This window comes from Heloderma suspectum, chromosome 6 (assembly GCF_057233095.1).
Source record: "Heloderma suspectum isolate Gila_16-S chromosome 6, 16-S_ref, whole genome shotgun sequence".
Taxonomy (NCBI): domain Eukaryota; kingdom Metazoa; phylum Chordata; class Lepidosauria; order Squamata; family Helodermatidae; genus Heloderma; species Heloderma suspectum.
Window position 1 is genome coordinate 67,950,244 of NC_139463.1, and position 27,395 is coordinate 67,977,638.

At 46.2% G+C, this 27,395-nt stretch overlaps 1 protein-coding gene across 1 annotated transcript in view; it reads left to right on the forward strand.

The window, feature by feature from the left end:
* Positions 1–27,395, forward strand: part of SRCIN1 (SRC kinase signaling inhibitor 1) — a 185,932-nt gene that overhangs the window by 26,463 nt on the left and 132,074 nt on the right. Inside the window, exon 2 of the mRNA XM_084804718.1 lies at positions 20,753–20,776. Coding sequence (XP_084660844.1) covers positions 20,753–20,776 — 24 coding nt within the window. The remainder of the gene's footprint in view (positions 1–20,752; positions 20,777–27,395) is intronic.

Sequence of the window (27,395 nt, forward strand, 5' to 3'; positions counted from 1 at the left end):
CCTACCGCACGGCAGGGAAAAAAACCCACTGACTCCTATTTGTACGCATGTCTGTACACACTCTGGGAGAGAGCGGAGGACAGGAAGGCCTGATGTGCTATGGTCCATGGGATCACGAAGAGTCGGACATGATTTAACGACTGAACAGCAACAACAACAACAACAACTGTACACGCTTAAAGAAAATACTAAAGTGACCAATGTTCCACAAACCTTCAAAATAGTGAAGAGCATCCCTCTTACAATGCAAAAGGACTGGCCATCTTCCAAATGTCCTTGGTGTAATCCAAACTGTTCCTCAGTGAGTTTGAAATGGCAGTTGGAAAAGGAAGAAAAATACAGTAATTTTAAAATGGTTGGCCTCCATTTCCCCTCTTCTGTCTTTGTTGCCTTCTGAGCAGCTAAATTGCTTTGAAAATGTTTATGTCAGCTGAGACCTGGGTGGCATGTGCCAGTCTGGGATGCACTGGAAAAAGAAATAACCCACACATACATACAATTATAAACACTGGGAAATGGGAGATTACAGAGCCCTGCCTGACCTTAACCTTTGAAGGGAAGATGTGACAGCATGAGGATCCAAATTGCTTTCCATACCAACACTCTTGGAGGTTGTAAGTGGTGGAAGGGTGACGGAGAGTTGAAAGTGGATTTTTTTTTCTGCAGACGAAACAAAAATCCTTCTGTACAAATCACATGAAAGTACACAAATATCGGAAGAATTTGCAGCTGCTTGCTGGGGGTGGGGATACTTGAACAGGCCAAATGTGGAGAGTTAATGAGCTTTATGACAACTGTATCTTGACAGCTGTCAAGAATAAATCTGATGTAAGAATAAAAACTTAAAATCAACTCCAAACAAACTTAAAGCAACACTTCCAGATTTCCTCTTAAGGTGGGACCCCAGGGTCTCTAAACCCACCCTCCTGGCTCTCTGAAACTTCTGCCTTGCAAAAGAAACCCACAGATATATTGTTTTCATTATATTCCAATTAATCCCAGCAGTTGTTGTCATTATTCATTTATATAGGCTTTTAAAAATGTGCAAGTGTTCTAGAATCTATCATCACCTCATCTTCCAAGGTTGACTCATGTACAGAAACAAGCTTCTGTGTGAAGGTTGCCTTCTGACTTGAGCTCCCATTTTTGCCGAGGAGGTGCTGCACAGTATAAACAAAATACTTAGCAACCTGCACTGAGGGCATTATGCCCCTTGCTGGATTGGAGCCTCTTCATAAGTGCTCAACTTCCCAGTGTAGGTCTTGAACCTGAAGTGTGAGGGATACCAGGTGTGGATTCTGTCTGTGCGCTACCCTGTCCCCAAACCTTGGGCCTGGGGAGAAGGAACTGCAGGATAACCAGCTAGACCATCACTGAAGCCTCATGAATAGCAGTAAGCCAGAGCAGGTCATGTGGTAAACCTGGCTCGCATAACAGCCTTAAGGTCAGGGCTTTCTTGGTGGTCTGAGCAACGAGGGGACTTTGCCATGCTACGCCCTTTCCTGACCCACTTTGCCTTGCCCTGCCTTTGTCTCCACCTCGCCACACCCAGCATTGGAGAGGGTCTGTAGTTCTGTGGTAGAGCACATGCTTTGCATGCAGAAAGTCCCAGGTTCTATGCCCTTGGCATCTCCAGGCTGAGCTAGGAAGGACTGCTGTCTGAAATCCTGCCACTGTCCAGCCAGCTTCATCAGGAGTTCTCAAACTTTCTACCCCACACGGCCTGCTTGTGAAAGATGAATAAGGGTGTCATCACGTAAGGCAAAAGTCTCGTACCCTTACCAGGCTTTCTTCTTCTGGAGTCTTTCCAGCATCGCAATAGGCACAATACATGTGCTTTCCCCTTTCTGCTGACTTTGCAGATCTAGCCGTGATAGGCTACGTTAATCGTCATGTAGCCTATCACGGGGGCGTTGTTTTTTTTTTAACTTTTTATTTCGCGGCCGGGCAAGGCGAGGCGCCTCCTCCCCGGCCTGAATTTCGCCCGGGCGAGGCGGGAAGCCTCCCCCCCGGCCTGAACTTCGGGGGGAGCAGCGAAGCGCCTCCCCCCCACCGCGAAGCAAGCTGCGAGACCAGGTAAGTGACTTTCGTGCACCCCTAGCTCAGCCATTGAGCAACCTTTTCCCTGTCAGAGCAGGCATTTTTGACTGCACACAGACCAAAGATGCAGCCAATTTGGGTTCTCGCCTGGAGTTAGCAACGCATTTTGTGGGTGGCTTCTGGCAATGGTTTTCAGTATTGTAGGCCAGATTCCAGCCTGGTGACCTTGTGTGTGAAGTTGATCTCCTAACACCTGGGGCATGTGACTGTTGGTTGGTAATTAGTATATCTCACCTTCGGACAGCTCTGTGTGTTTGACCTGTGTGTTATTCGTTGACTCTAAAATGTGGGTGCAGCGAAGGGCTGGACACAGTGGCTCATTTCAGACAACAAGCCAATTCGTGGTTTGCGCTAGCCATAGTTTAGAAACCAAACCATGGTTTCAACTTCCAAATGCACAACAGGCAAATCATGGCTGAATGTTGCTTCTCTACTTTCATTTTCCTCTTCTCAGCCTCATAAGTTCATTCTGTCTCCACTTAACGAAGGTCTGTACATCTGATATGCTAAACCGTCACTAGGGCAAATCGTCCACTTCAGTCCATGGCTTCTGTTGGCTGTTCACAATTTATGATTTCTGAGACATCCCACTGGACCACAGTTATGTTACTACTACCAAAAAGGACAGAGGAGAGATCCATGGTTGGATCTACCATCTCTTTAGATCAGGAGTGGGTGACATCCAGCCTGTGAGCTGCATGCAGCCCCCACCAGTCCCCCCAAATAATTTTTTAAACAAAAGACAGCATCTGTAGTAGGTATTGAATGCCCCAAATGGCCAAATTTAGTTTGTTTGCAAGCTAGATTTGGTACTTTGGGCACTCCATAACCACTATGGAGCGCCAGAAGGGTTACATTTACCTTGGAAACAAAGTTTGCAGCAAACAAACCAGGGATTTCCTTCTTCTTCTTCTTCTTCTTCTTCTTCTTCTTCTTCTTCTTCTTCTTCTTCTTCTTCTTCTTGGGATGCAGCCCACTGGGGGGGGGTGTCCGGGGGGCAAAAATGGCCCCTGGACCTCCTGAAGTTGCTCATCCCTGCTCAGTGGAGGTAAATAACAATTTACCTCAGGAAAAACATATTGGTGGGGATGATTATCAATGGGAAAACAGCATGATGGGAAAGGTTTAACTACTCCTCCCCCACCAACACCACAGTCCTGATCTGAATTCTAAACACACTTATGGACACACGTGCTTTCTACAAAAATTTAAAGAGATGGGAGTTGTCTAGATCCCCCCTGAGCTGAGTCAATGGTTATCACAACATGGTGGGGTGGTTAGGTAAGATTTCTAGGACTTCCGTTCTTATCCCTCCCCATGACCAGCTGAGTGTGTGCAGTTTGAACAGGTTGCTCATTGGTTCTTGGTGCAGAATATAAGTTTCCTCGGTATAGAATCTTTGGCTGGAGTGAGATTGTTTTTCATACTGAAGAGGGATTGAAAGAGGGATTGCTGCTTGTGGTGTGCTGTCATTATACTTTGCCTCTGGTAAACAGGTTATGTAAGTTTTTGTAATGCTGTGGTAAACAGGTTCTGTAGGTCTTTGTATTGTTTCAGAAACCTGCACAACCTGTTTACCAGTGGTGACAATAGGACAAACAAGATATGATGTACACCTTGGGGACTGAAAAGTCTCTCAAACCACTTTCAACTCTCTTTAATAGCCTCTTCAGCTCCCCCCTCCCCCTTTAGCTCAGTGACACAGGCTTGTTTATCACATATATAGACACACGCATACTCCAAACGTTAAAAAAGCAACTGCCTTTTCTCAGTGCACTTTAAGCTGCACTACAAATTTGTTGCCGTAAGTGGTGTCATGGCATCTTCCCTCAGATCTGGTTCAAGACATTTAAGCATACAAGGTAAGAACATTCACACGGCACTTTCCCTGCGGGGCACAATCCACCAGGACGATCTTGTGTGCAAGCCCAGCTGAAATTTGCAGGAGCTGTGCAAGAATACCACTGTGGTCTTGCATAGCTCCCATTTATTTAAGTGGGGCTTGCCGGTGGAGGCTGGTGGCTCCAATGTCAGTGGGGCAATGTCCAGGTCTCAGTCAGAACTCTAAAGGTGCTATCCAAGGTGTGAGCTCCTTTAGAGTTCTGAATGAAACCTGGAGCGGATTCACCACCACACTGATTTTGGAGCCACCAGCCTCCACGGGGGCTTGTTTAAGAGAACTTCCAGGTGGGGGGTGCCCTAGGGCTTAGACTTAATAATGAGGGATGTGATGTGGGAAAGCAGAGTGCCAATCTTCATTAGCCTGCTGTCCTTAAGGCAGCCATTTCATCCTGCCTCCTGCCAAATCCCTCCACAAAACCCACCCACCGTTCTGCCCCCCCTGCCCCCGAAACCTTTGGCCTAACCCTTTAGTCTTCATCTTTACACAGTGAGGAAACCCTCATACACATAGCTCCTTTGCTCAGATTCTTCCTTCACCAGTCTGTCTAACCCACTCTCAAAATTTATTAACTCCTTGGGGAATGGATCTCTCTTTCCTGGTCATGTTTCTCATTAAAGCACTGAGAATATTGATGGTGCTGTGTGTGTATGTGTGTGTGTGTGTATATATATATATATAACCAATAAAGGCCTACCAAATCGCTGGGTAATAAAAACCCACAGTCCATTCCTGCAGCCTTCCATTCTGTTCAGTAGCTGGGAGGGGGCACAGCGACACTCACCGACATCAAGTCTTTTGTTTTTTTTGGGGGGTGGGGGCTCCCAGAACCTTGCTGCATCCGAGGGGTGTGTGTGTGTGTGTTTCATGCCATCTCTGCCTTATTTATGTTTGTTTATTTACAATATTTATATACCGTCCCTTATCTAGAACAGATTTTGGAGCAGTGACCACAAAAAATAAAACCTTAAAAGAATAAAAAGATGAAAACACCACATTAAAATCATACTTGTTTAATAAACCAGCCTTGGGGCTGGTCAGTCTTCACACAGCCCGCGCAGGCAGATATTCAAGTTTTGAATGCTTGTGCATGAAGGACTGTGGCTCAGCAATAAGAGATTATTATTATTATTAAATTATTTGCAGGCGGTCCCCTGTTCAATGTCATTAAAAGGATCCCACGGGTAGGAGAGCTGAGAGAGAGCTCTGCCCGAGGGGCTGGAGCAGCAGGCAACCTGGCCCTCTCCCGATGTTTTGGACTACAGCTCCCATCCTCCCCAGCCATGCTGGCTGGGGAGGATGGGAGCTGTAGTCCAAAACATCGGGAGAGGGCCATACTGGGCTGGATGGACAAATGTTCGAGGTCGGCACGAGCCCAGCTGCAGCATCACGTTACCGTGACCTGCCTTGTCCAGGCCAGGGAGGGCGCAGACACCTTGGTGGCCCGAGGCCCGGGGCTGCAGCCGCCCTTCCTCTCCTAGCCCTCCAGCCCGCGCGTCACGCACAGCCTCCAAAGACAGGTGGAGTCCTGGTTGCCACAGCGACGGTGTCCTTATAAGGGAAGCTGGAGGAAGCTTGCTTGCATTGCTAAGGTCAGGCTTGGGAGTGGGGGGGGGCATAATGGCAGGCGTCTAACGGAGCAGGGGGGGCTGCACCCGAAACACCTTACCCTCCCATGGGTGCTTTCGGGGCGCCCTCCCGTAAAAGAAACCTCGCATCTTCCCCTTTCCACATCACCTCTGCGTACCCGAGAAACCACCATCTCCTCCAGCAGCAGCTAAAGAGAGTGCGGGCAGAAGGCAGCTGAGCTGCTGACGGATGAATTTATAGACACTGCAGCCTCCCATTGTACGAAGCGGGCTGCGCTGGGGATGGCAGGAGTGGAAGGCTCTTTGAGGTGTCCCAGCCGGATCTAACCTGTGGCAGGTAAAGAGGAGACGGCGCAAGCAAAGTCCTGGGGGCGGGGCGGAGACAGGTGGAGGGAGGTGATGGAAGGGTAGTGCTGGTGAAGGAAGCGCGGGGGGGGGGCGGGGGGAGAACAGCAGTTTTGCTGTTACATGTGTAATGCTCGAATTCTGGAGGGAAGGAAAGTGCACGTCGCTTTTGCCCCTCGTCGGGGCCTGGGGGTGGGTGTTAAATGCTCTCCATTTTTTAAAGGAAGAAGGATTGTTCTTTCTATGCCTTCCCTTCCCCAGGCACTCCTGTAATTCGATCACTGCACCAAATGGTATAACAGCAGGACTGGTCAATAACACCTCCACCATCCCAAGTCTGAAAAAGCCGAGTCGAAATTAAAAGGACGCCACAATATGTCCTATGGGGCTGCAGATGGCTTGTGGAGCAATGAGGGGCAATGAGAGGCAATAATATATGGGACAGCTGGCTACTCTGTAGATGCGTGCACACACAAACACGCAGTTCTCCCAGTGGTTGCTTTGATGTGACCGTTCACCTACGGAGATAAGTACGGCATTGCTACATTTATTTGTATATGTAAATATATTTGCTTCGATTATATGGAGGGGAGGAGAAAAAAGGAGAGAGGCTTGTGCGCGTCTGTGTTGCTGCTAAGCCACAGCAGTTCCAAGACTCTGGTCAGTTCGAATTTTGGTGGTGGTGATGGAGTTAGCGTGAGTGAGGTGGGTGTGTTTGCAATGCGTGTGGTCGTTTTCCTTCAGGATGTTTGCAGAAAAGGACAGGATTGTTGGGGGCGAGAGACTGGGGCAGCAATGTTTATCGGTTGGTTATGTTTGCATCTCGCCCATCCTCCATGGATACCACAGTGGTGCACATGGGTGTTACACCATTTTATCCTTACAACCCTGTGAGGTAGGTCAGGACAGGCTGGGAGTCAGTAACTGGTCCAAGGTCACCCAGTATTTTTCATGGCTGAGGGAGGACTGGAAACCATGTTTGCATCTGACACCTTGTCCACTACACTGCAGTGGCTATTAATTTTTTTTAAGTATATAGAAATCTGAAAGGGTATAGGTGATGGCAAAAAAGGTCACCAGCATTAAGGTTAGGACTTGTTCCCTCCCCCCTCCCCCCATATGCTAGAAAGGCAGGAGCGGAGTAGTAAAGAGCTGTAAGCCTGGGTGGGACCTCTCCTGTAACAACTATGTGGCATCTCTAAACTGGAAGCTGTCCCCGCTCCCATGTGTGGTTTCTTCAGCTCTACGATTTCAGTCAGATAAATGGACTTGCACATGCTCAGATGCACTCTTGATTTTATTTCATGCAATGTAACGTTAAGCTCTAGCACAAGAGAATGTGGCAGAGTCCTGATAAGTCCTTCCTCAATACCTCCCTACCTCTCCCATTCTCTAGACTGTCGCTTGGGATCCCAAGGAAAGAGTCTTATGGTCCACCCCACCCCCTTGCAGTCCCTGTAACATCTTCTCAGTTTAAAACCTATGGGAAGGGGACATATTTTTGCATCTGACTCTTCAGAGTCTCAGAAAATCCATTTTATTTTCCCTCCATGCCCCCCCCCCGCGCATGGCATACGTGCCCATGGCAATGATGTAAGCTTTGTCTTAACCACCTTCTGTTAATATTTGTGATTCCCAGTTCTGCACATTGGCATTGTGTTCTTTCATCATCTACCTGTAGAATATTACTGGATGGTCCACCAGCTCAATTGCATGCACCTGATCTGGATCTAACCCAATATTTTATCAAAGCAAAATTTCACTTCCACCTCAAGTGAACATTCTTAGGAAAGCCCCCAACCTTTTAAAAAAGGTCAAGATTATTAATTTATGCAAGAGTTGGGCAATGTTTGGGACACGCTTCTTGGTGGCTGGTAAAGTAACCCAGTGAACCAGAATCAGTAGTATGTATTTGGCCTAGTTCTCACAGAGACAGTAAACCTGTGTCTGGACTATACCACTTCTGACTGCATGTGGGGGTTCACATGATACTACATGCAGCAGAGTGAGATGGGAATGAGTGAGTGAGTTGGGCTTTCAGGTGATGGAATAAAACTATCCCCTTTTTTGAATGCTCTGTTGCATTAAAACACACACCCTCCCTTCAAGTAGAAAACTAGCACAGCAAGATGTGAACTCTGCAAGAACATTTCTCCCTGATGTGCTAGTTTTCTGCTTGCAAGGTATATTTTTGAATGCTCAAAAGAGAATTCAAAAATATAATCTCCTTCCTTCAACTTGAAGTGGGAGAGTCCATCGTACTATCTCAGGATTCTGCCATCTCAGTCTACTGCAGAAAAGGTTGCTGAAAGGCTTTTCTGAAGGAGTGAACATAGGGAGGGTTCCTCCCCCCCCCCAATCCCTGCACATAGAAAACTAGGATGTTAGGGAGATGCATAGGCTAGGACCCCTCTCTCTGACATGCTACTTTTCTATGGAGAAAGCTTTGTTTGTACAGAGAGGCATTCAGTCACGTGTGCTTCTGTCTGCAGGCTTAAAATAATACGGTCTAGAATCCTCAATGAGAAGTTGGCCTTAGTGTGATTTTATTATAACACGATTTACTGCAATATGTGTTATTTTTTGAACTAAGTCAGCCTGAGCCCTAAATATGAGATGGGACGACAATTAAGCTACACAATACGAAAACAAATAATTAATATTCATACAGCACTGCCCGGGTGTTAGGAAGCATTACGGAACAGGAAAGAGTCCCAGAGGTCTCATAATCCATTTTCGGTGGAGAAGTGGAAGTGTGGAAAGCGAAACTAGGCCTCATCTATGAGGAGGGGGGGAGCAAGGGTAGGCAAGAAGCAGGTAGCAAATGAGATGAGGCTGGGAAGAATTGTTGAAAAGCATTGCTGAAGGAGTAAACATAGGGGCAGGTTTCTTGAAAAAGAAGAGAGAACATCTTAGAGGCTCCTTAATAGCCCCATGCATGCTTGATCAAGGCTGGGGCATACAAGAAGTAGCGTGAGGATGGCTATTTTTCAACAAAACCTCAAGCACTGCCACCCCCCCATCCCCCCCCCCCAGATCTGCATGGCTGAAAAGGGCATCTGTGTTGTTGGCTTCAGGTTGTCCTCTTGTGGCACCCCGTAAACACAAGCTGGCTATGTGCTGGCATGGTACCTGCTTCACAACATCTAGTTTCCATCAATGCTTCATCCCACCCATTATACACACACACACACACACACACACATTATATATTCAAAGATTTTGGAGGTGAAATTAGTTCCTGAGAAACTGGGTCTTTGGCTTTTTAATTTAGATATAATTTTTTGTGGTTGAATCCTGTTGTTACCTTTCTTTCATATAGTAGTATTAATAACAATTTATAGCATTTATATAGTGCTTTAGTTTACAAGGAACAGTGCATACATCTCCGTAGTCCCTATACGATGCCTGTAAGATCAATATCAGTGTTAATATTAGGGCTCAGCCGAAAGGGAGAAGGGGCTTTTCATGCACATTGTCAAAAAAACTTTGCTTTGTAGCATCATGACATCATCCAGTTCACTATGTGTCTTCTAACTGGTTAGGATGGCCCATGTGACTGATTCAGGAAACACTGCTTCCATTCTGAATTGATGTCATCACTGATGTCAGCATATAGTCAAATCTGATTGGCTATGTATTGTTATGACATCATCCTATTAACTAAGAGAACAAACTCTACGTTGGCTTTTAAATCAGGAGAAGGTAGGCTATTGCAGAGTAAACAAATGGAGTATATAACAGAGTAGAACCTTCAGCAATGTGTGTGGAGGCCTTATGTTGTCTTTGGCATAATAGCCATGGGGCCGGCAGCCCCTATTTTCATCTGTGAAATGCCGTCATACCAGCCTTCGCAACATGGTGCACTCCAGATATGTTAGACTACAGCTCCCAACTGGGTTGGCATGCTGGGAGTTGTACTGCAACACAACTGGAGGGCACCAGATTGAGGGAAGCTGCTTTTTACAGATCGATGGTGCGGCCACACTTTGAATACTGTGTGAGGTTCTGGTTGCTGCTTCTCAAAAAGGATATTGTATTGCTGGGAAAGGGGCAGAAAGGGGCAACCAAAATGATCAAGGGGCTGGAGCAGCTCCCCTGTGAGGAAAGGCTACCACATTTGGGGCGTTTTAGATTAGAAGAAAATGATAAGAGGTGTATAAAATTATGTATGTTATAGAGAAAGGGGAGAGGGAGAAGTTTTCCTCCCTCTCATAATGCTAGAAAGTAGGGTCACCCAATGAAGCTGAAAGGTGGGGGATTCAACACAGACAAAAGGAAGCACTTCTTCACATGACACATAGTTGAACTATGGAATTCACTTCTACAAGTGATGGCCACCAACTTTAAAGAGGTATTAGACAAGTCATGGAGGAAAGCAAGGCTATCAAGGACTGCCAGTCATGACATCTGCAGGAGCAGCGGCAGTATGTCTCTGTATACCAGTTGCTGGAGCACATGAGTGGCGGTGGGCGGGTGGTGGTGTTGCTGTTGCCTTCTTGTCCTGCGTGTGGGCTTCTCATTGCGATCTGGTTGGCCACTGTGGGAAACAGGATGCTGAATTAGGTAGCCTTTTGGTCTGATCCAGCAGGGCTCTTCTTAGTTATTAAGATGTGGTTAGAGTGTTGGATTGGGACTTGGGAGAGCCGGGTTCTAGTCCCCATTCACACATGAAGCTCACTGGGTGGGCCAGTCACTGACCCTCAGCCTAGTCTACCTCACAGGGATGTTGTGAGGAGAAAATGAAGAGGAGGAGGACAGTGTGTGCTGCCTTGCGCTTCTTGGAGGAAAGGCGAGATATAAATGTAACAAAGAAATAATAAATAATAAAAGGAAAGCTGGAGGGTATAATATCAGCGTCCTCTACCTACAGTATTGTCTCTACAGCCTCCCCACCCTCTTGGTTCTTTGGCAAAGGTTCCCCAACAGAGGGACTTGTAACGAGCAAAGCCTGCAGTTTGCAACCCACCACTCAACCCTGTTGAAGACATGTTTCAGGGACAGTTTGCATTACCACTCGCTCGGGGGTTGGGGGGGCAGAAGAAAAGCCAGCCATGCCTGCTTCTGCCTCTGGTATGGCACTAATGGGAAGCCTGATGTCAAGTGCGTGACTCAGCACAGATTGGCCTCTGACACCCAGTTGTGCCCCAGTCCTTCTGATGGTGGTATGCGGACCCGCAACGGGCAGCCACGACCAACTGTTCATAACCAGATCCAGGGCTGGCATCAGCACATGGTGTCCTTGGGCCTCAGTGCCCTGGCAAGGCTCACCTTTAATGTTTTATTTTTTTACTGGTCCAGCATTCCAGGCAATGCTGGGTGTCTGGGCATAGCCACCATTTAATTTTCCACAATGCCTCAAAGGTAGTGTTGCTCTGGGGTGGCCTTGCCCAACCTGGCACCCTCCAGATGTCCTGGACTGCATGCTGGCTAGGAATGATGGGAGTTGCAGTTCAAGACATCTCAGAGTGCTCCCACCCCCACCAGGGCCCACTGGCAGAGACCCACCGGAGAGCACTTTGCCCAGGGCCCCCTCAAAGCTGGTGCCAGTAAAAAAAAAAACAAAAAAAAAACAAAGCTGCAAATGAGCAGGCTAACTTGGTGTGAATTTCCCTTTAAGGTAATGAAAACAGATAGGAAATCATGTTCCATCAGCAAAACTGTTCCTAGGCCATGAGAGGGTATTAACCAGTGAGCTGTGGTACGGGCCTGGCTGGAGGCGATGAATGAGAGACTGAGAGGGAGAGGGAAGGGGGGGGGGAGAGAGAGAGAATGCAGCCCTGCTGGAATTTTAGCTGACTTCATTTAGGTGACAAGCAGAATGCATCAGGGGAGATTTCATGACCAGAGCTAACTGTTCATTCACAGGAAACACCATTTGGTTTGTGCTGACTGTACAAGGGTAATACTTTCTTGGGCTATATTTTTTCATGCAGTGATTTTAGCATTATAATCTAGACATGATAGCCGCAGCAGGCCTGTTTATTTAAACCCAGGTCTGTCCCAGTCATGTATAGGGCAGGGGCAGCTGTATGATTTTTAGAGCAAAAGGGATATACTCAGAGATCTGCCAAAATCTGAGGCTGGGCATCTCATAGAAGAATGTTCTCTTTTGGCCGTTGCATGATGGATTGGATTAAGCTGATGGTAAGAGCAGGGAGTTCACTGGGATGCACTGACACTGTCCCGTTCTCAAATAGAATTCATGCAGGTGTTGAGAGTGGTGTTGCACAATGGCTAAAGGGTATGATTGGCAGTGGTGAGGGTACAACTTTTAGAGCAAATGAGGCATGCAGGGGAGGCAGCTGAGCTCTCCCCATTGCCCTTACTTTCCTCCTTGGCCCTGATTCAAATCTCACCTCAGCTGTGAACGCACTAGATAACCATGAGCACCTTACTGTTCTCAGCCTGCTATATGCAGGCAGTTTGGGGAATTACTGAGATAATGGATGTGAAGTGCTTAGGATGATGATGATGATAGGAAGTGAGGTGGGTGGCTACCAGGAAGAGGGCCTTTTCTGCTGTGGCCCCCTAGCTGTGGAATGAACTCCTTAGAGAGGTTCGCCTGGTGCCTACGTTGTTCTTCCAGTGCCAGGTGAAGACCTTTTTATTCTCCCAGTATTTTAGCCTTTTAGCTTCGTAATCTTTTAGCTCTGGTGTTTTAAATCTGCATTTTAAATCTCTGCATTGCTATGTTGCACTCTGGTTTTAATTTTTGTGAACTGCCCAGAGAGCTTTGGCTATTTGGCGGTATAGAAATTAAATAAATAAATTATTAAAAGTGGGAGCAGTAAATTTTAATGGGTACCTACTCTGCTTGAAATATTCTGACTGTGCCACCCTTAAAGGCAAGCTGGGAACAATCAGTCTGCTTGGGACTGAGTTTACCTTAAAATTTTGCATTCAGCCTCTTCTGTTTGGTCTTTGTTGTCATGGTTGTGCTTGAAATTTGATTAGCTTTGCTACTTCCTGGTCACTGTTCCCATGGCTTTGCTGCTGAATGGAAATTGGAAACCAGGGAGAATGGAGCAGGGGACTGTTAGGGTGGCAAGCAGCATGGCTGCATGACAATTCTGTCTTATCAAGGCCCTGCAGCCGCTGTCACGGCAGGTTCCCACTGAACCGGAGGATGGTTTACTGAGATGCAGGTTCCTCCCCTCCAAAGTTTGAGAGATGATAATGGATACTTGGGAAGCTTATAGTATGACAGTGAGCAGGGCAAGCGTTCAGAACACCAGCACACATGCCAGGTTCTAGGGGGGAAATTGCCAAGATATCCTCAAGGTTTTCTGCAAGGAAGAAAACACATTTTTGAAATATTGTGAGACTATCCACTCCAGGTTTGCATATCTGGTTTTCTAACTGGACAGGCATGGGCACAAAGCTGGTGGGTACGATTGGCAGTTGTGCAGGAAATGTACTTAAGCCCTGCCAAGGCTCCCACACATAATTTGCTGGACGTTGTTCATGTGCTTAAAAAAAGGGTAAGCCAAATTTAAAGGAGGTGGTTTGGGGCCACTGTAGCCAGGAATAGTATTTCCATTTCTGAAGCACCCTGGTTCCCCGATTTTGGGGCCAAAATAACAGGGGATAGCCACCACAAACGTGCCCACTATTGAGTTTCTGGGGAGTGCCTGGCTGATCACTGCTGGAGACAGCAATGCTAGGCTTGATGGACATTTTGTCTAACCGAGCATGGCAGCTTTTACCTATGTCCTAACAGTGAACTTGTTCTCTAAATGCAGGTACTTATGTAGCCAGAGCACAGTGCAAGAGGAGGGTATCAGCATGTAGGAAAAACCGCAAACTCTGCAGGAGAACAACAACAACAGCTGAATGCTGCCCAGTGAGGCCTGAGCATGCTCAGCAGCCACAGAATGCTGAGTGACTGTTGCGGAGGCGGGAGAGAGGGAATGGCGTATCCTGGGAAAGGGTCTGGCTGGCTGGGATCCTGAAGAGGAGTGCTCCATATAGCAACATTTTGTTGCAGTTTCCATATGCGTATCTACAAAATGTACTTTGCACATGCTCAGAAGCATTTTCTTCTTGCTAACTTTCAGTGATATGTGAACATTAGTCCTTGCACTGGAAACAGGTTTGTAGGCTTAGCTCTGGTCGGTTCAGAAACCGACCTTCAGCTGTTGTTTCATAGTCATGCAGGTGTGCTATATTCCTTATTGCAACCCTCTCCTCAGCCTTTGTCATTCTTCATACCGTCCTTTCCACACCATTTGCCTTGCTTTTATCGGTGCTAATAAGGCTGTCATTTCAAATCCCCTCACATAGCCTTATCTCCTTTTGATTCCCCCATACAAACAGAATGATATTAATTGTACCTCTCTTTCCTGCCTTATCTTTGAAAAAGAAATTCTGCTGATGTCATCACCACCTTAGCCTGCTGCAATGCAATTGATTTCCCATGCCAATAGCTGCGCTGAAAGGTACGGATTGGAGAGCTTTGGGGGAACTGTTGAGTTTCAGCATAGAGGTCGAAAGAGCCAAATATCTTTAAACCATGGCTGGATTACCTTGCTCTCCACTACAGCAGAACTAGTTTGCCTCAAGCCAGGAATGCAGAATGAATATATCCTCCACAAATTTGGCTGCTGGCAATCTGAGTGAGTCTATGGATTCTCCCCACACTTGCAAGAAGGCCAGCACCTTCAGTAATGCAGCATCATGCGAGCAGAGCATGATCTCCTCCAGTCAGTAGGGTGCAAACAAACCGCTGCCTTCTCACTCATGTGTATGCAAAGAAATACCCTCCAGTGTCAGCACCGTATGGCACAAACCAAATAATACAATCATGAAGGAACAATCCCATGGGCATGAACAAGCAGCTGTTTAACATATCTCAAAGTAGTCTAGATGCATGCACCCTGTTTGTGCTCACAAATTGTTACTCATGATTTGCTTTTTTGATCCTGCTCCATGTGAGGCCATATTCCTTGCCTAAAGTTACAGGTCCTAGTTTCCAGGCACAACTAGGAATGATATGGGAGATCTGTGATCAGGATTTCCTGTGTGCTGTTTTTAAAAAAGGCTGATGGGAACCAGGGGGAAGGGGGAGATTGGATGGGGGCTACAGTGCTGTGGGAAGGGGAGTTGGCACCTAGTTTTTTCTATTCTCCACACACACACACACACACACACACACACTAAGGTTGCTATGTGTCCCACAAGGCTAAACATTCTGGTATCACACAAATAATAGCTGGACATTCAGGGCATCCTTTACAAAATAAGGAAGGATTTCATGAAAGCTCTCCCAAGTCATAAGCACTCTGCCAGTGGAAAGCTAGCGTGTTAAGGAGAGAGTTGCAGCTAAGCCTTTTCCTTGACATGCTGGTCTTATAAATGCAGAAGGATGAAGAATTGTGGCACAGAATATTGTTTTTTTTTCTGATTAGATCAGTTCAGAGTTTAGGAGGGATTTGTTGATGACATCATGCCCAGCTGACTTTCTCCTACTTCCTGCTGTAGAATTCTCCTTTTGGATGACTGTCAGTGCAATCCTATCTATGTCTACTCAGAATTAAGCTCCACTGATTTCAATCAGGCTTACTCCCAAGTAAGTGAATTTGGGGTTGCAGCCTAAACCTGGTATCCTCTGGAGACATCAAAGTAGCTGTTGTGGTCCTAAAGATCAGGAAACAGACATACACCATGTGGAATGAACCTTTTATTTGGGTCAATTGGCATTTAACAAACCAGAAGGTTTTGAGTCTTAGTTGGATTAATTTGTTTTGCAGGTCACCAGAAGCTTGGGGCACCTCCCTCTTACCCTTTTTAATTTTTAATTTTTATTTTACAAATCTGTAGATTGAACAAGAATCCATTAATCAGGAACCAAGACTGGCAAAGCAACACTGGAAATCAGTGCAGCCCCCCAAGTCCTACAACCTTAGAGCACTCTAGGCTGCCTCTAGTCCTGTGCTTGGCTTCTAGCATAAAAACACAGGAAAATCACTCTGATTGCAAGACCCCAACCTCCAGTTTTGTGTAAGACTTTGAGCTTTTCTACATGAGGCTGTTAATCCACTGTAACTACTATTGGTTTTCTCACAGAATTGAGATTGGAACACTACACAAAGAGTGTTTCCTGCTTTTCCACTACATAACCTCTAGGTGGCACTGTGGTATAGCAGAATAGCACAAATGCACAAGTGATAAATGTGTTTTCTTTCATTTTTACCATTAAATAACGCATTTTCCCTGCTCTAAAATAACTTGCGGGAAATGGTCTTTAGCCTCCAAAACCTCCAGCGATATTGGAGGGTCACGATGTCATCTAAAGCAGGGGCCCCCAACCCCCGGTCTGCAGCCTGTTATGAACCGGGCCACAGTAGGGGTGTGCGAAACCCCCTCACCTTGGGTCCGGCGGGGGAGGTGATCCGTCCCTCCCCCGCCTGGAATCCTCACCGGCCCCGGCCAGCTCTGCTCCACAGTGAGTCCGTAGAGCTGCCGGCTGGCTCTGGCCGGTGGTGGACTTCCGGCCGCTGGGACGCAGATGGCATCCATGTAGCGAACGTCATTTGCGTCCCTGTTCTTCAAGTAATAGGCTACATAAATCTTTTTTTGGAAGATTTTGGAAGTCCGCCAGCGAAACCATCCCCCCCCCGGTCCGTGGAAAAATTGCCTTCCACGAGACCGGTCCCTGGTGCCAAAAAGGTTGGGAACCGCTGATCTAAAGTACCCATAAACAACCATGAGTGGGGAATGACGAACGCACAATAAATGCCTTGTGTAGAAAAGCCTTTTAAGACAAGCAACCCATGTTGCTGTACAGACAGCAGCATGTTCTAAGTTGCTCACTTGCTCTCCCACGTTCCTCCCTCCACTTTTTGTCTTCCTCTCTGTCACCATTTAAATGTTGAGGCAGGGACCTATCTATGGAACTCTGGAAGTGCCATGTACACTGAGAAGGAAGGAAGGAAAATGTTTAACTCAGTACATGAACTAAACTATGGAAAGGCAATTGGTGACTTGTGGGCATGAGCCAGCCCACAAAAACTATTTGGCTCCTGAAGACCCTCCCAAATTTTAACCAAGGGATGTTAAAATTTTTGCCCACCGTCTTGCTTGTCAAGAAAAGAAAATAGTTTTTGTCAAAGTTGTAATAACATCTGTTGTTAAACATAGTTCAGATAACTTTTTCTCCCTACCTTCAAGTTGTGCTTCTCTTGATGAAGCAATATGTAATTCTCAGTTGTTCTGTCTGCTGTAGGAGGGAAAATACAATTCCCCAAAGTTCAGCCATTGCTGTTGTGACTGCTGTGTGGAATGAAGCTGTGCATGTGTCACAGATTCCTGTTGTTTTTGTGATGTTACTAGTGACTAACAGCACAACTCCCTTCCCAGCCATGCCCATGAACTTCGTATATAACAGGCACCATCTAGCCAAAGTTAAACACTGCCCCATCAGTTTTGGTGGGGAGTACTTTGAACATGTGATGAACTCTTCCGGTGTAAAATGGGACTTAAAAGTGCTCATTGTTGGCTAGGTTGTGCCCCATAATCTTTTGGCTTTTTTTTTTTTTTTTAACACTATTTCCCTACATGGCTTGGTGCTCCCCACTCTTCCAGCCCATCACACTTGAGAGCAAGTATGATGGCTCAGGGTGTGAGCTGAGCCAGCGTGTCCCAGTTTCAAATCTCTCCTGTTCCACAAAGTTAGGAGATGGCTGAAGACAAGACACTAATTCCTAGCCTTAACCCTCAACTGTAGAAGAGGGATAATATGACTGACCTACACCGTTGCTTGAGGATGACTGCATTAGAACTGCTCTTTGACATGTTGTAGAAGTGCTTATTATTTATTGGGTTGGATCCAGACTTTGTCATGCCTAGAGTAGATCCATTGAAATCAATGGGACTTAAGGTAGTTAGGGTGCAATCATATGGCCGCTAGTCAGTGGCTAGATGGCCATAGGATAGGTCGGTTCCCGGGAACTGACCTCGGAGCCCGCACTCCAAGGTCGGTTCCCGGAGAACCAACCTCCACCCGCTCCCGCGCTGCCTCGTAGGCTCTGAAGAAGAGTGCGGAGCGGCAAGAACGGGGTGTTCTTGGGGGCGTGCCAGGGTGGGGATGGCAGAAGTTCCGTTCCAACGCTTCCTATGCATCGTCTGGCATCCAGCCCCCCGCTCCGAGTTCCCGCGCATGCAGGGCGGCTGAAGCGCAGAGGGGACGATCCCCTCCATGCTTTGCCTGCTCTGCGTTGGATAGGTGGTCGCCTTTTTATAAGGGTGGTTGCACCCTTATTGAGTTCAGTGGGTCTACTCCTGCCTTCACCAATCTGGTGCCCTCCAGATGGTGTAGATGACAACTCCCAGCATTCTTGATGATTGGTCATGCTAGCTGGGGCTGATAGGAGTTGAAATCCAAAACATCTGGTGGGCACCAGGCTGGAGTAGACCCACTGAATTCATTGATTTCAATGGGTCTGTTCTAAGCATAGCAGAGTCTGGATCCAACCCATGATGATGAAGATAATGATTATGATTTTTAAAGATGTTCAAACATCAGCAAGGCCATTCCCTTCCCCTGTACACTGTCCCATCATTCCAGGAACCTTGCTGGAGCTCCGCTCTACCCTTGTGCAAACCTAAAGCTAGTTTCCTTTTTAGTTGTCTACAGCAGCTGCCAAAAGAAGCCATGTGGTGACAGGATTTTGTGCTATTAGCAGGGGCAAGTGCATGGGGAACATGGGCGGGAGGGTGCTGTTGCACTCATGTCCTGCATATGGTTTTCTGGTCGACAGCTGGTTGGCCACTGTGCGAACAGAATACTGGACTAGATGGATCCTTGGTCTGATCCAGCATCAGGGCTCTTCGGTTGTTCTTACGTTCTTAAATATGGAACTAAAGATGGCCACAATCCAGCCCCCCACCCCCCACCCCGGCCACACAGAGAGCAGCAGAGTATAAGGGCATCAGGGCAGGAGAAGCAAAACCCCTTTTATTCCTGTAGTCTATCAATAGTCTATGACTTAAATAGTCTATGACTTAAATCATAGCACCATGATGGTGCTATGATTTAAGTGAGTTTAAAATGCAAAACTGTACATGCCTTGGTTTTTTAAAATCAGGTTTATTATTTATTCACAACATTTGTATACCGCTCCACATCTAAACAGATTCCGGAATGGTGAACAACAAGAGATAAAATGAACAAAAGATCAGAAGAATGAAACGTGATATTAAAAATATTATTTAAAAGACAAAGTGCCAATAAAACTGAGGCTGGTTAACTGGGGAAGGCTTCTTGGAAAAGAGCTGTTTTCAAGAGGTGCTGAAAACAGCCCAGTGTTGGTGCCTGCCTGAGTTCCAAAGGCAGGGAGTTCCACAGGACGGGAGCCACCATACTGAAGGCTCTTCTCCTGGTGGACTCCATTTGGGCCATAGGTCCATGTGGAACCACCAGGAGCGTGTCCTCTGATGACCCCAGTGATCGGGCGGGTTGGTAAGGGAGAAGGCGCGCTCTCAGGCTTCCTGGTCCCAAGTTGTTTAGGGCTTCGTACACTAGTACCAAAAGACCTTAAACCTGGCCCGGTAGCGAATAGGCAAATAGTGTTGTTGCTGTTGTTCTAACCTATCAGGCTGCAGAAGAAGCGAAATGTTGGTTGTGCGCTTCATGACTGAAGTAATACAAATGGATGTCTAAAGGGGGCCCCATAAGATCATTAAGGGCACAATCCTATGTATGTTTAGATAGAAAAAAAAATCCTACAACTCCCAACGTGCCCCAGCCAGCCAAGTTGTAGGACTTTTTCTGTCCTAACATGCATAGGATTGCACCTAAGGGACTAAAATTACCTAGCTGCCCTGCACCCATGCTGACACACATTCTTGTTGATTCAAGGTGCTTGCAGATTCAGGGTGCTTGCAGACTAGGCATTTATCATGCAACTGCCCCGCCTCAAACATGGAATTTTAAGAGGAGTCCAGACGTCATAGACTTCCATTTGTAACCCTCCTGTGTTTTCCCACTCCTTCTTCTCTATTTTTTTTCTTTCCAGAAAAAAAAATATATTAAGGAAGAAAAAACAGAATAGCTTCACAATGCCTCTTGATTTGTAGCGCTAGGAAGCAGCCTTAGTCATACTTTGAGTAGACCCATTGAAATCAATGGGATTTAAGTGGTTAACCTCTAAGTATAACTAAATCCAACTCTGTGCTCTTACACCTGCTTGAACTGTCTCTTGATTATCAGGGGTTAACCCTGTATTGCTACAAGGAGGCGATTTTGTCCTCATGATGGATATAGCCCAGCCATTACAAATCATCTGTATGTCCAGATTTCAGGATGGAAACCAGTGTCTGGCACAGACTTTGCTTTTAAGAGTCAGACTTTAGGCAGTGGAATAAATTATTCAAAATGACCAAATATCTATCATGTTTCCTAATTTGCATGATATTTTCTAGTTGCAGTTTTTCCCCCCAGGATGAAGCACTGTAATTTATTGATTGGTATACAAATTGGCACAAGTCTTCCCCTATAAGACCCTGGATGCCTTTACATTTTCTTTTTTAAATTTCTTTTTTTTTCTTCCTTGTAATGAGGTCTCACATTTATACCACTGTCGACCTGTTTAAAAGACTTCATGTGTAACACCCACCAGCTATCCCTATTCATTTTAGAGAATTCATTGCTTTTGTTAAAAAAAAAAAAAAAACACCATTGGGAGGGGACTTTAAACAAACAACTAAAAACAATAAATTCTCACGCAGTTTAAAGTCAACTGTTTTCTCAAAACAGAATCTTAATGGTATTTTTTTGTTCTGTTTTTTGTTTTGTTTTTTTGTTTTTGTTTGTTAGCAACCCAACTACTGGAGCTTTAAGGTCAGTACTTCCAATTTTCCCACTCCATGCTTTTGTTTAAAAGAAATGCATGTGCTTTCCCACCCTTTCTCTGTATTTTTCTGTGCGTGCAGACAGGTGTGGGAGGGGATTTGGGAGGTCTGCTTCTTTTGCCCTCCCTTTATTGCACCAAATTTCCTGTTTCTAATAGCTAGTTTGCTCACAAAGCTCTCCAAACACACATGTTAGGCCCTACCATTGGGCAAAGTGAGGTGGCTACCTCAGGCAACTGACTTTGGGTCTCAAATTGTTATTTAATGTATTATTATTATTATTATTATTATTATTATTATTAAATTGTATTTTTACTGCTAGGGAGTGCCACTTGTGGGATTTTCTGCCCCAGGTGCCAAAATGCCTTGAGCAGCCTTGGGAATGATGCACCTTGACCTGCGTGTGTGTGTGTGGGGGGGGAGGGGGAATGGGCATCATTTGCTGCTTCACCTCAGGCAGCAAAATGTTTTGGGCTGCCCTGCAAACATGGAAGCGCTCCAGGAAATTGCTCCATAGTCTGTTGGCCATGAACAACATAGAAAGAGAGCCCATGGTTTGTTGTTAGGCTGTGAACTCTATGCTGTTTAAACCATGGGTTATGTGTGAACCCAGAACCATGGGTTGTTCGTGGGTTGTTTCGCAGAGGTGGGCAAGAGTGATTAAAAAACAACAACACAGCCATCCTACATGCTGGTACTACAGCGCCACAAAGGCATTTGGGGAACAGGGAGGGAGTAGGAGAAGGAGGAGGGGAAACAAACAACCCAGGGAGTGAGAAAACAAACCACAGTTTGATTATCTGCTAGGTAGGGTAACAAACCATGGATTAACCATGGGCTAAATAAACCATGAGTTAGCTTTATGTGCAAATCAGGTCTTTCAGTAGAAAATGGCTCACAAGGAATGAGTTAAGCATGTCTACCCTTCCTCCATTCAGCCTCACAGCTTCTCGAAACTGCTTTTCATTTTAAAAAAGAAAAAAGTAGGAGAAAGTTACACATATCTGTGTGTAACATCTAGTTTGGCTGGAGTGCATGATCATCTTGGAAATCTAAACCAGTTTCAAGCCTGCTGAACTGTCCTGTACACATTCTTCTGCTCCTGGAACTGCTGTGCTGCGTATGCAACCCGCACCAGTACTAAATCCCACCAGGAGTCCAGGACCGGTCCCACCATTAGGCAAATTGAGGCTTTTGCCTCAGGTAGCAGATCCTGGGAGGTGGCGGCAAGAAGCTGTAAGAGAGAGCTGTGGGCCACTTGGGCTGTCCTGCATCCCCTAACCTACCTTGCTGCCGTCAGATATGGTGGAGGATGCTGTGCCATCATCAGCGTTGATGAAAGATTCAGCTGCTGATCCAATCAAGTTTTGGACCCGTAAGCTTCATTTCAGCGGTGGATGAGGATTAAACGTGCAGCAGAACTGTAAACAATTTGAGTAGGTGGTGTACGGGGGGGTGTCCTTAATTTACACTTGACTTTAACTTTGACAAAGTCAAATGGATGGCCATATCAGCTCAGCAGTTTGTGTCTTTCACAGAGCTAATTAGCCACAATCAATTCTTGCACAATACAGTTTCAGGAACAATCTGTGTGTAGGGAAATAGTTAGCTGGGGAACAGCTCTCACTTTCGCGATGGGTTTGATTTAGGAACTGGGGAAGAAGGTTGGTGGAGGGTGTCCAGTTAAAAATAGGGCATGGCAACCTCCAAATATCAAAACAAATTGATCAGAAAAATGAAGTTAGGGATGATCTGAAATATTCTCAAGCTTTTACTCCTTTAGTAGTTGTCTTGCAGAAATCATTTTAAGATACAGAACATGGTTTTCCTCCAAGCAAGCTTGCTCCCAGATTCCTCAATTGGAGAAGGGGAAAGAATGGATTCTGTATTGCCAGTGTGAGCCTTAAATGTTTTTATGCCTGACTGAGACACAATGTCAGTATGATGCCACTCTGCTCTAGTCTGGATCTGTTTAAGTGGTTTTTTTTAACGCACAAGAGGAAGAGAAAATGTAAAACAGCAGCATGCCTTCTAGAATATGTTGCCTGAAACAGCTGCTTCACTGTGCTTCATGGTAAGACCAGCCCTGTGTCTTGCACCCCAGTTTAAACCTCACCTTTGGGTAGCTTGGCAAGAAGAATAGGCAGGAATGGCACCCGCTCTCTCTTTTAACTCTCATTCAAGGGAAGAGGAAACCCATCAGCTTAATTCTGCTGGACTTGGAGCTTTCCTACACAATGCATTTATTATGCACTAGTCATTCCTTACAGTTTTTCATGGGTTCCTTAGACAATGACGTGACCCTCCAGTTTCAGTTCTGATTTTTAAGAGCACTTTCCCAATTTATTTTAGAGCGAGGAAAATTGAGTATTATTTCTGAGAGTGAAAGAAAACATATTTTCCTACTTGTGTAATTGTGTAATTCCACTATAGCACAGCACCACCTACAGCTTATATGGCAGAAAAACAGGAAAGGAAAAGCTCTTTGTATAGAGCTCAGATCTCAATTCTGTGATGAAACCGGAAGTAGATACAGCAGATTAACAGCCTCATGTAGAAAAGCTCTGGGTGTCAAGGCTTGGAAGGAAGTAAAGTAGGTGGAGAGACAACAGGTTTATTTTTAAAAGCTCTTTTTCAGTTTAAGGGCAAGTCAGAGAATATAGCCAGGGCAGTGTCTACCCTGTGCCAAGGTATGCCGAGGAGGCCATGTCAGTGGGCATCCTATGCTGGGGAACAGGTGTGACCCTTAGTGGGCCCCATCACCAGCCTCTATCCTGGGGCTTAGGTTAGCTGCAATGGCTTCCTGTTCTAACAGACCTGCGCTGGTTGCAGGATTGATCTGAGTGTTGTGTGCTCAATTAACTAGCCCCTTCTCAGCTTTATGGGCTGCTGACAGGGGTGCAGATAGGGCTGGCATCCAAGGACCCACACCTTCCCGGCCTTCCAGATGACCAGCCAGAGAGTGGCAGGTGCTGAGGACAACAGGAAACAGGCCCAGTATCAGCACTTGAGCTGGCATGGGCATGCTGAGACTCACAGGGGCTGCCACTGGGTGCCATAGCTTCCTTTCCTCATTATTATTATTATTATTATTATTAAAATATATTATCATTCCCTCCAACAAAATGGTTTTTAATCGCAATTAAATGAGTTTACCATCAGGGCCAGAGAAGCAAACTCCATTTTATTCCTGAAGTCATGATGGTGCAGTTATGCCTCAGCCATGTCATGCAAGCTGCTCCCCCCTCTATGCAACTATTAATGGTGCAGGAGCCCCCACCTTGTTTATATTTGGCCACCCTATTTATACCAGATCAGCTGTTTGGTCTATCGAGGTCAGTGTTGTCTATTCTGATTAGCAGCAGCTCTCCAGGGTCTCAGGTAGAGGTAGGTCTTTGGCCTCACCTGCTACCTGAGACACAGTAGAGGTCTACACAGCTTGATCTTGTCTGATATCGAAGCTAAGTAGGGTCAGCCCTGGTTAGTACTTGGATGGGAGACTGCCTGGGAATCAGGCTTCCTGCACTGAGCAGGGGGTTGGACTCGATGGTCTTGTAGGCCCTTTCCAACCCTATGATTCTATGAGTCTTTTAAGAAGAGATGTCAGGGATTGAATCTTGGACTGTCTGCATGGGAAGCATGTGCTTTCCCATTGAGCTTCAGAGCTTTTCTGTACAAGGCCTTTGTTGTGCGCTTGTCATTCCCTACTCATAGTTCTTTACGGGTTCTTTAGATGACATTGTGATCCTCTAGTTTCACTTCTGTTTGTAAACAGCACTTTCCTCGAGTTTTTTTAGAGCAGGGAAAATGGGGTATTATTTCTGATGGCAAAAGAAAGTGTAATTTCCTCTTGTGTACTTGCTCTATCTGCTCTACCACAGTGCCACCTAGAGGTTATATAGCAGAAAAGCAGTAAAGGAAACACTCCTCTTGTAGTGCTTGGATCTTACTTCTGCGATGAAACCAAATATAGATACAGTGAATTAACAGCCTCATGAAGAAAATCCCTCAGTCTCTCTAGAATCTCAGAAGCTGAGATTCTCAGGATATCCTGAATTATTGTGCAAGTGCTGAACTGCAAAATCCACATAACCCTGGACATAGGCCAGATTTCTTTTCAGACAGACACAGATGTGCAAAGATGGACTGTGGGTAAAGGCATATATTTCCAGCTACGGATCAAGACTGGCTTGAGAAAATAAACAGAAGTCTTCTTTGTGGTCTCAGAGCTAGAGCACTGGCTGACATAAAGGGCAGTTACTTCTCACTGAGGTGGGTAAATCTGTGAGTGGGCTGTACCATGTCAGACTACAGTAGTGGGCTCACATTTTAGAATGCTCCCCTCACGTAAAAAGACTTCATGCACATAGAACACTAGCATGTCCAAGAGAAGGGTTCTAGCCTAGTCTCTTCCATGACATGCTAGTTTTCTATGTGTAGGGAATTTTTAATTAAATGGAGGAGCATTCCATCATATGGAAGGATGTCTGGAGTGGTACAGTTCAGACACAGGTTTATCACCTTAGTGAGAACCAGGCCAGGGTCTCACAGAGATCATATAGGCAGATTTGGTGTTATCTCTGTGTGATGAGATGGAAGGATTGGGGTATAGTTGGTGGTAGAGACCAATAATCAGGGATTCAGGACAGATAAAAGGATGTATGTCTTCACACAGTGCATAGTTAAACTATGGAACTCGTTACCACGGGATGTAGTGATGGCCACCAATGTGGATGGCTTTAAAAGGAGGTTGGACAAATTCACGGAGGAGAAGGCTTTCAGTGGCTACTAGTCCTGATGGCTATGTGTTCCCTCCAGTACCAGAGGCAGTGAGACTATGTACAGCAGTTGCTGGGGAACATGGGCGGGAGGGTACTGTTGCGCTCATGTCCTGCTTGTGGGTTCCTGGTAGGCAGCTGGTTGGCCATTGTGTGAGCAGAACGCTGGACTAGATGGACCCTGGGTCAGATCCAGCAGGGCCCTTCTCATGCTCTTATGGATGCCTCTGTTGAGCTAGTTTATGTTTGCTTCAGCCAAATAAGGGCTGTTTGGCAGAGGATGGTAGAGGGGAAGTTGTCAGTATCAGAGACGTATCTTGACTTCCTGGAGGATTTCTTGGAGGAAAAGTTCATGAGCCAAACTGATTTACTTTGTAATTCAGACATTCTGCCTATGGTTTCCGTGCTCAGGGTTTAGAAGATTGCTGTATGTAGAGTTCAGGAGACTATGGCCAGATCTGCACCTCGCGTCCCATCAATACGATCCCATCGTGGTGATGCTGTATCCCTCCTGCACATTTATACCTCGTAGGACACACAATAGTTAAGAGCAGAGACATCACACTGACAACAAAGGTCCGCATAGTGAAAGCAATGGTATTCCCCGTAGTAACCTATGGCTGCGAGAGCTGGACCATAAGGAAGGCTGAGCGAAGGAAGGTAGATGCTTTTGAACTGTGGTGCTGGAGGAAAATTCTGAGAGTGCCTTAGACTGCAAGAAGATCAAACCAGTCCATACTCCAGGAAATAAAGCCAGATTGCTCACTTCAGGGAATGATATTAAAGGCAAAACTGAAGTACTTTGGCCAAGGGATGTCGGATAATTTCTCCACGAATCTCCGGGAGGCTGAATACCAATGCATTCGGCCCCCCGAAATTGGTGGAGAAACGGTCCGCCCCCCCGCCCCCCCCCGGGATGGGACTTACCTTGCATGAATGTCCCTGGCGCTGGCGGCTCCCGGTGGTGGTGCGGCGGCGGCCGGTCTTCTGATCGGCTGCCGCCGCCATTTCCCAGTAAAAAAAAAACCACAACAACAAACGTGATAGGCTACGTAAAGATTTATGTAGCCTATCACGGCTGACTTTGGGGGGGGGGGGAAGCACGTACGCAAATGGCAGCGCCCATGGGCACCGCCATTTGCGTTCCTTATTTGGGCATGTGTAGTCTACGTAAACATTTACCTAGACTACAGCGAAAATAAGGGCAACGTTTGTTTACGTAGTTTATGTAATGTTTACGTAGACTTTTGTTGTTGTTGTTCAGTCGTTCAGTCGTGTCCAACTCTTCGTGACCCCATGGACCATAGCACGCCAGGCCTTCCTGTCCTGCGCTCTCTCCCGGAGCGTGCTCAAGTTCATATTCATTGCATCCGTGATGATATCTAGCCATCTCATCCTCTGCCGTCCCCTTCTCCTTTTGCCTTCAGTCTTTCCCAGCATCAGGGTCTTTTCCAGGGAGTTTTCTCTTCGCATTAGGTGGCCAAAATATTGGAGCTTCAGCTTCAGTACCTGTCCTTCCAATGAGCACTCAGGGTTGATTTCCTTTAGGATGGACTGATTTGACCTCCTTGCAGTCCAGGGGACTCATAAGAGTCTTCTCCAGCACCACAGTTCGAAAGCATCAATTCTTCGGCGCTCAGCCTTCCTTATAGTCCAGCTCTCACAGCCATACATTACTACTGGGAAAACCATAGCTTTGATTAGACAGACCTTTGTCGGCAAGGTGATGTCTCTGCTTCTTACTATGCTGTCTAGGTTGGCCATAGCTTTCCTCCCAAGGAGCAAGCGTCTTTCAATTTCATGGCTACAGTCACCATCTGCGGTGATCTT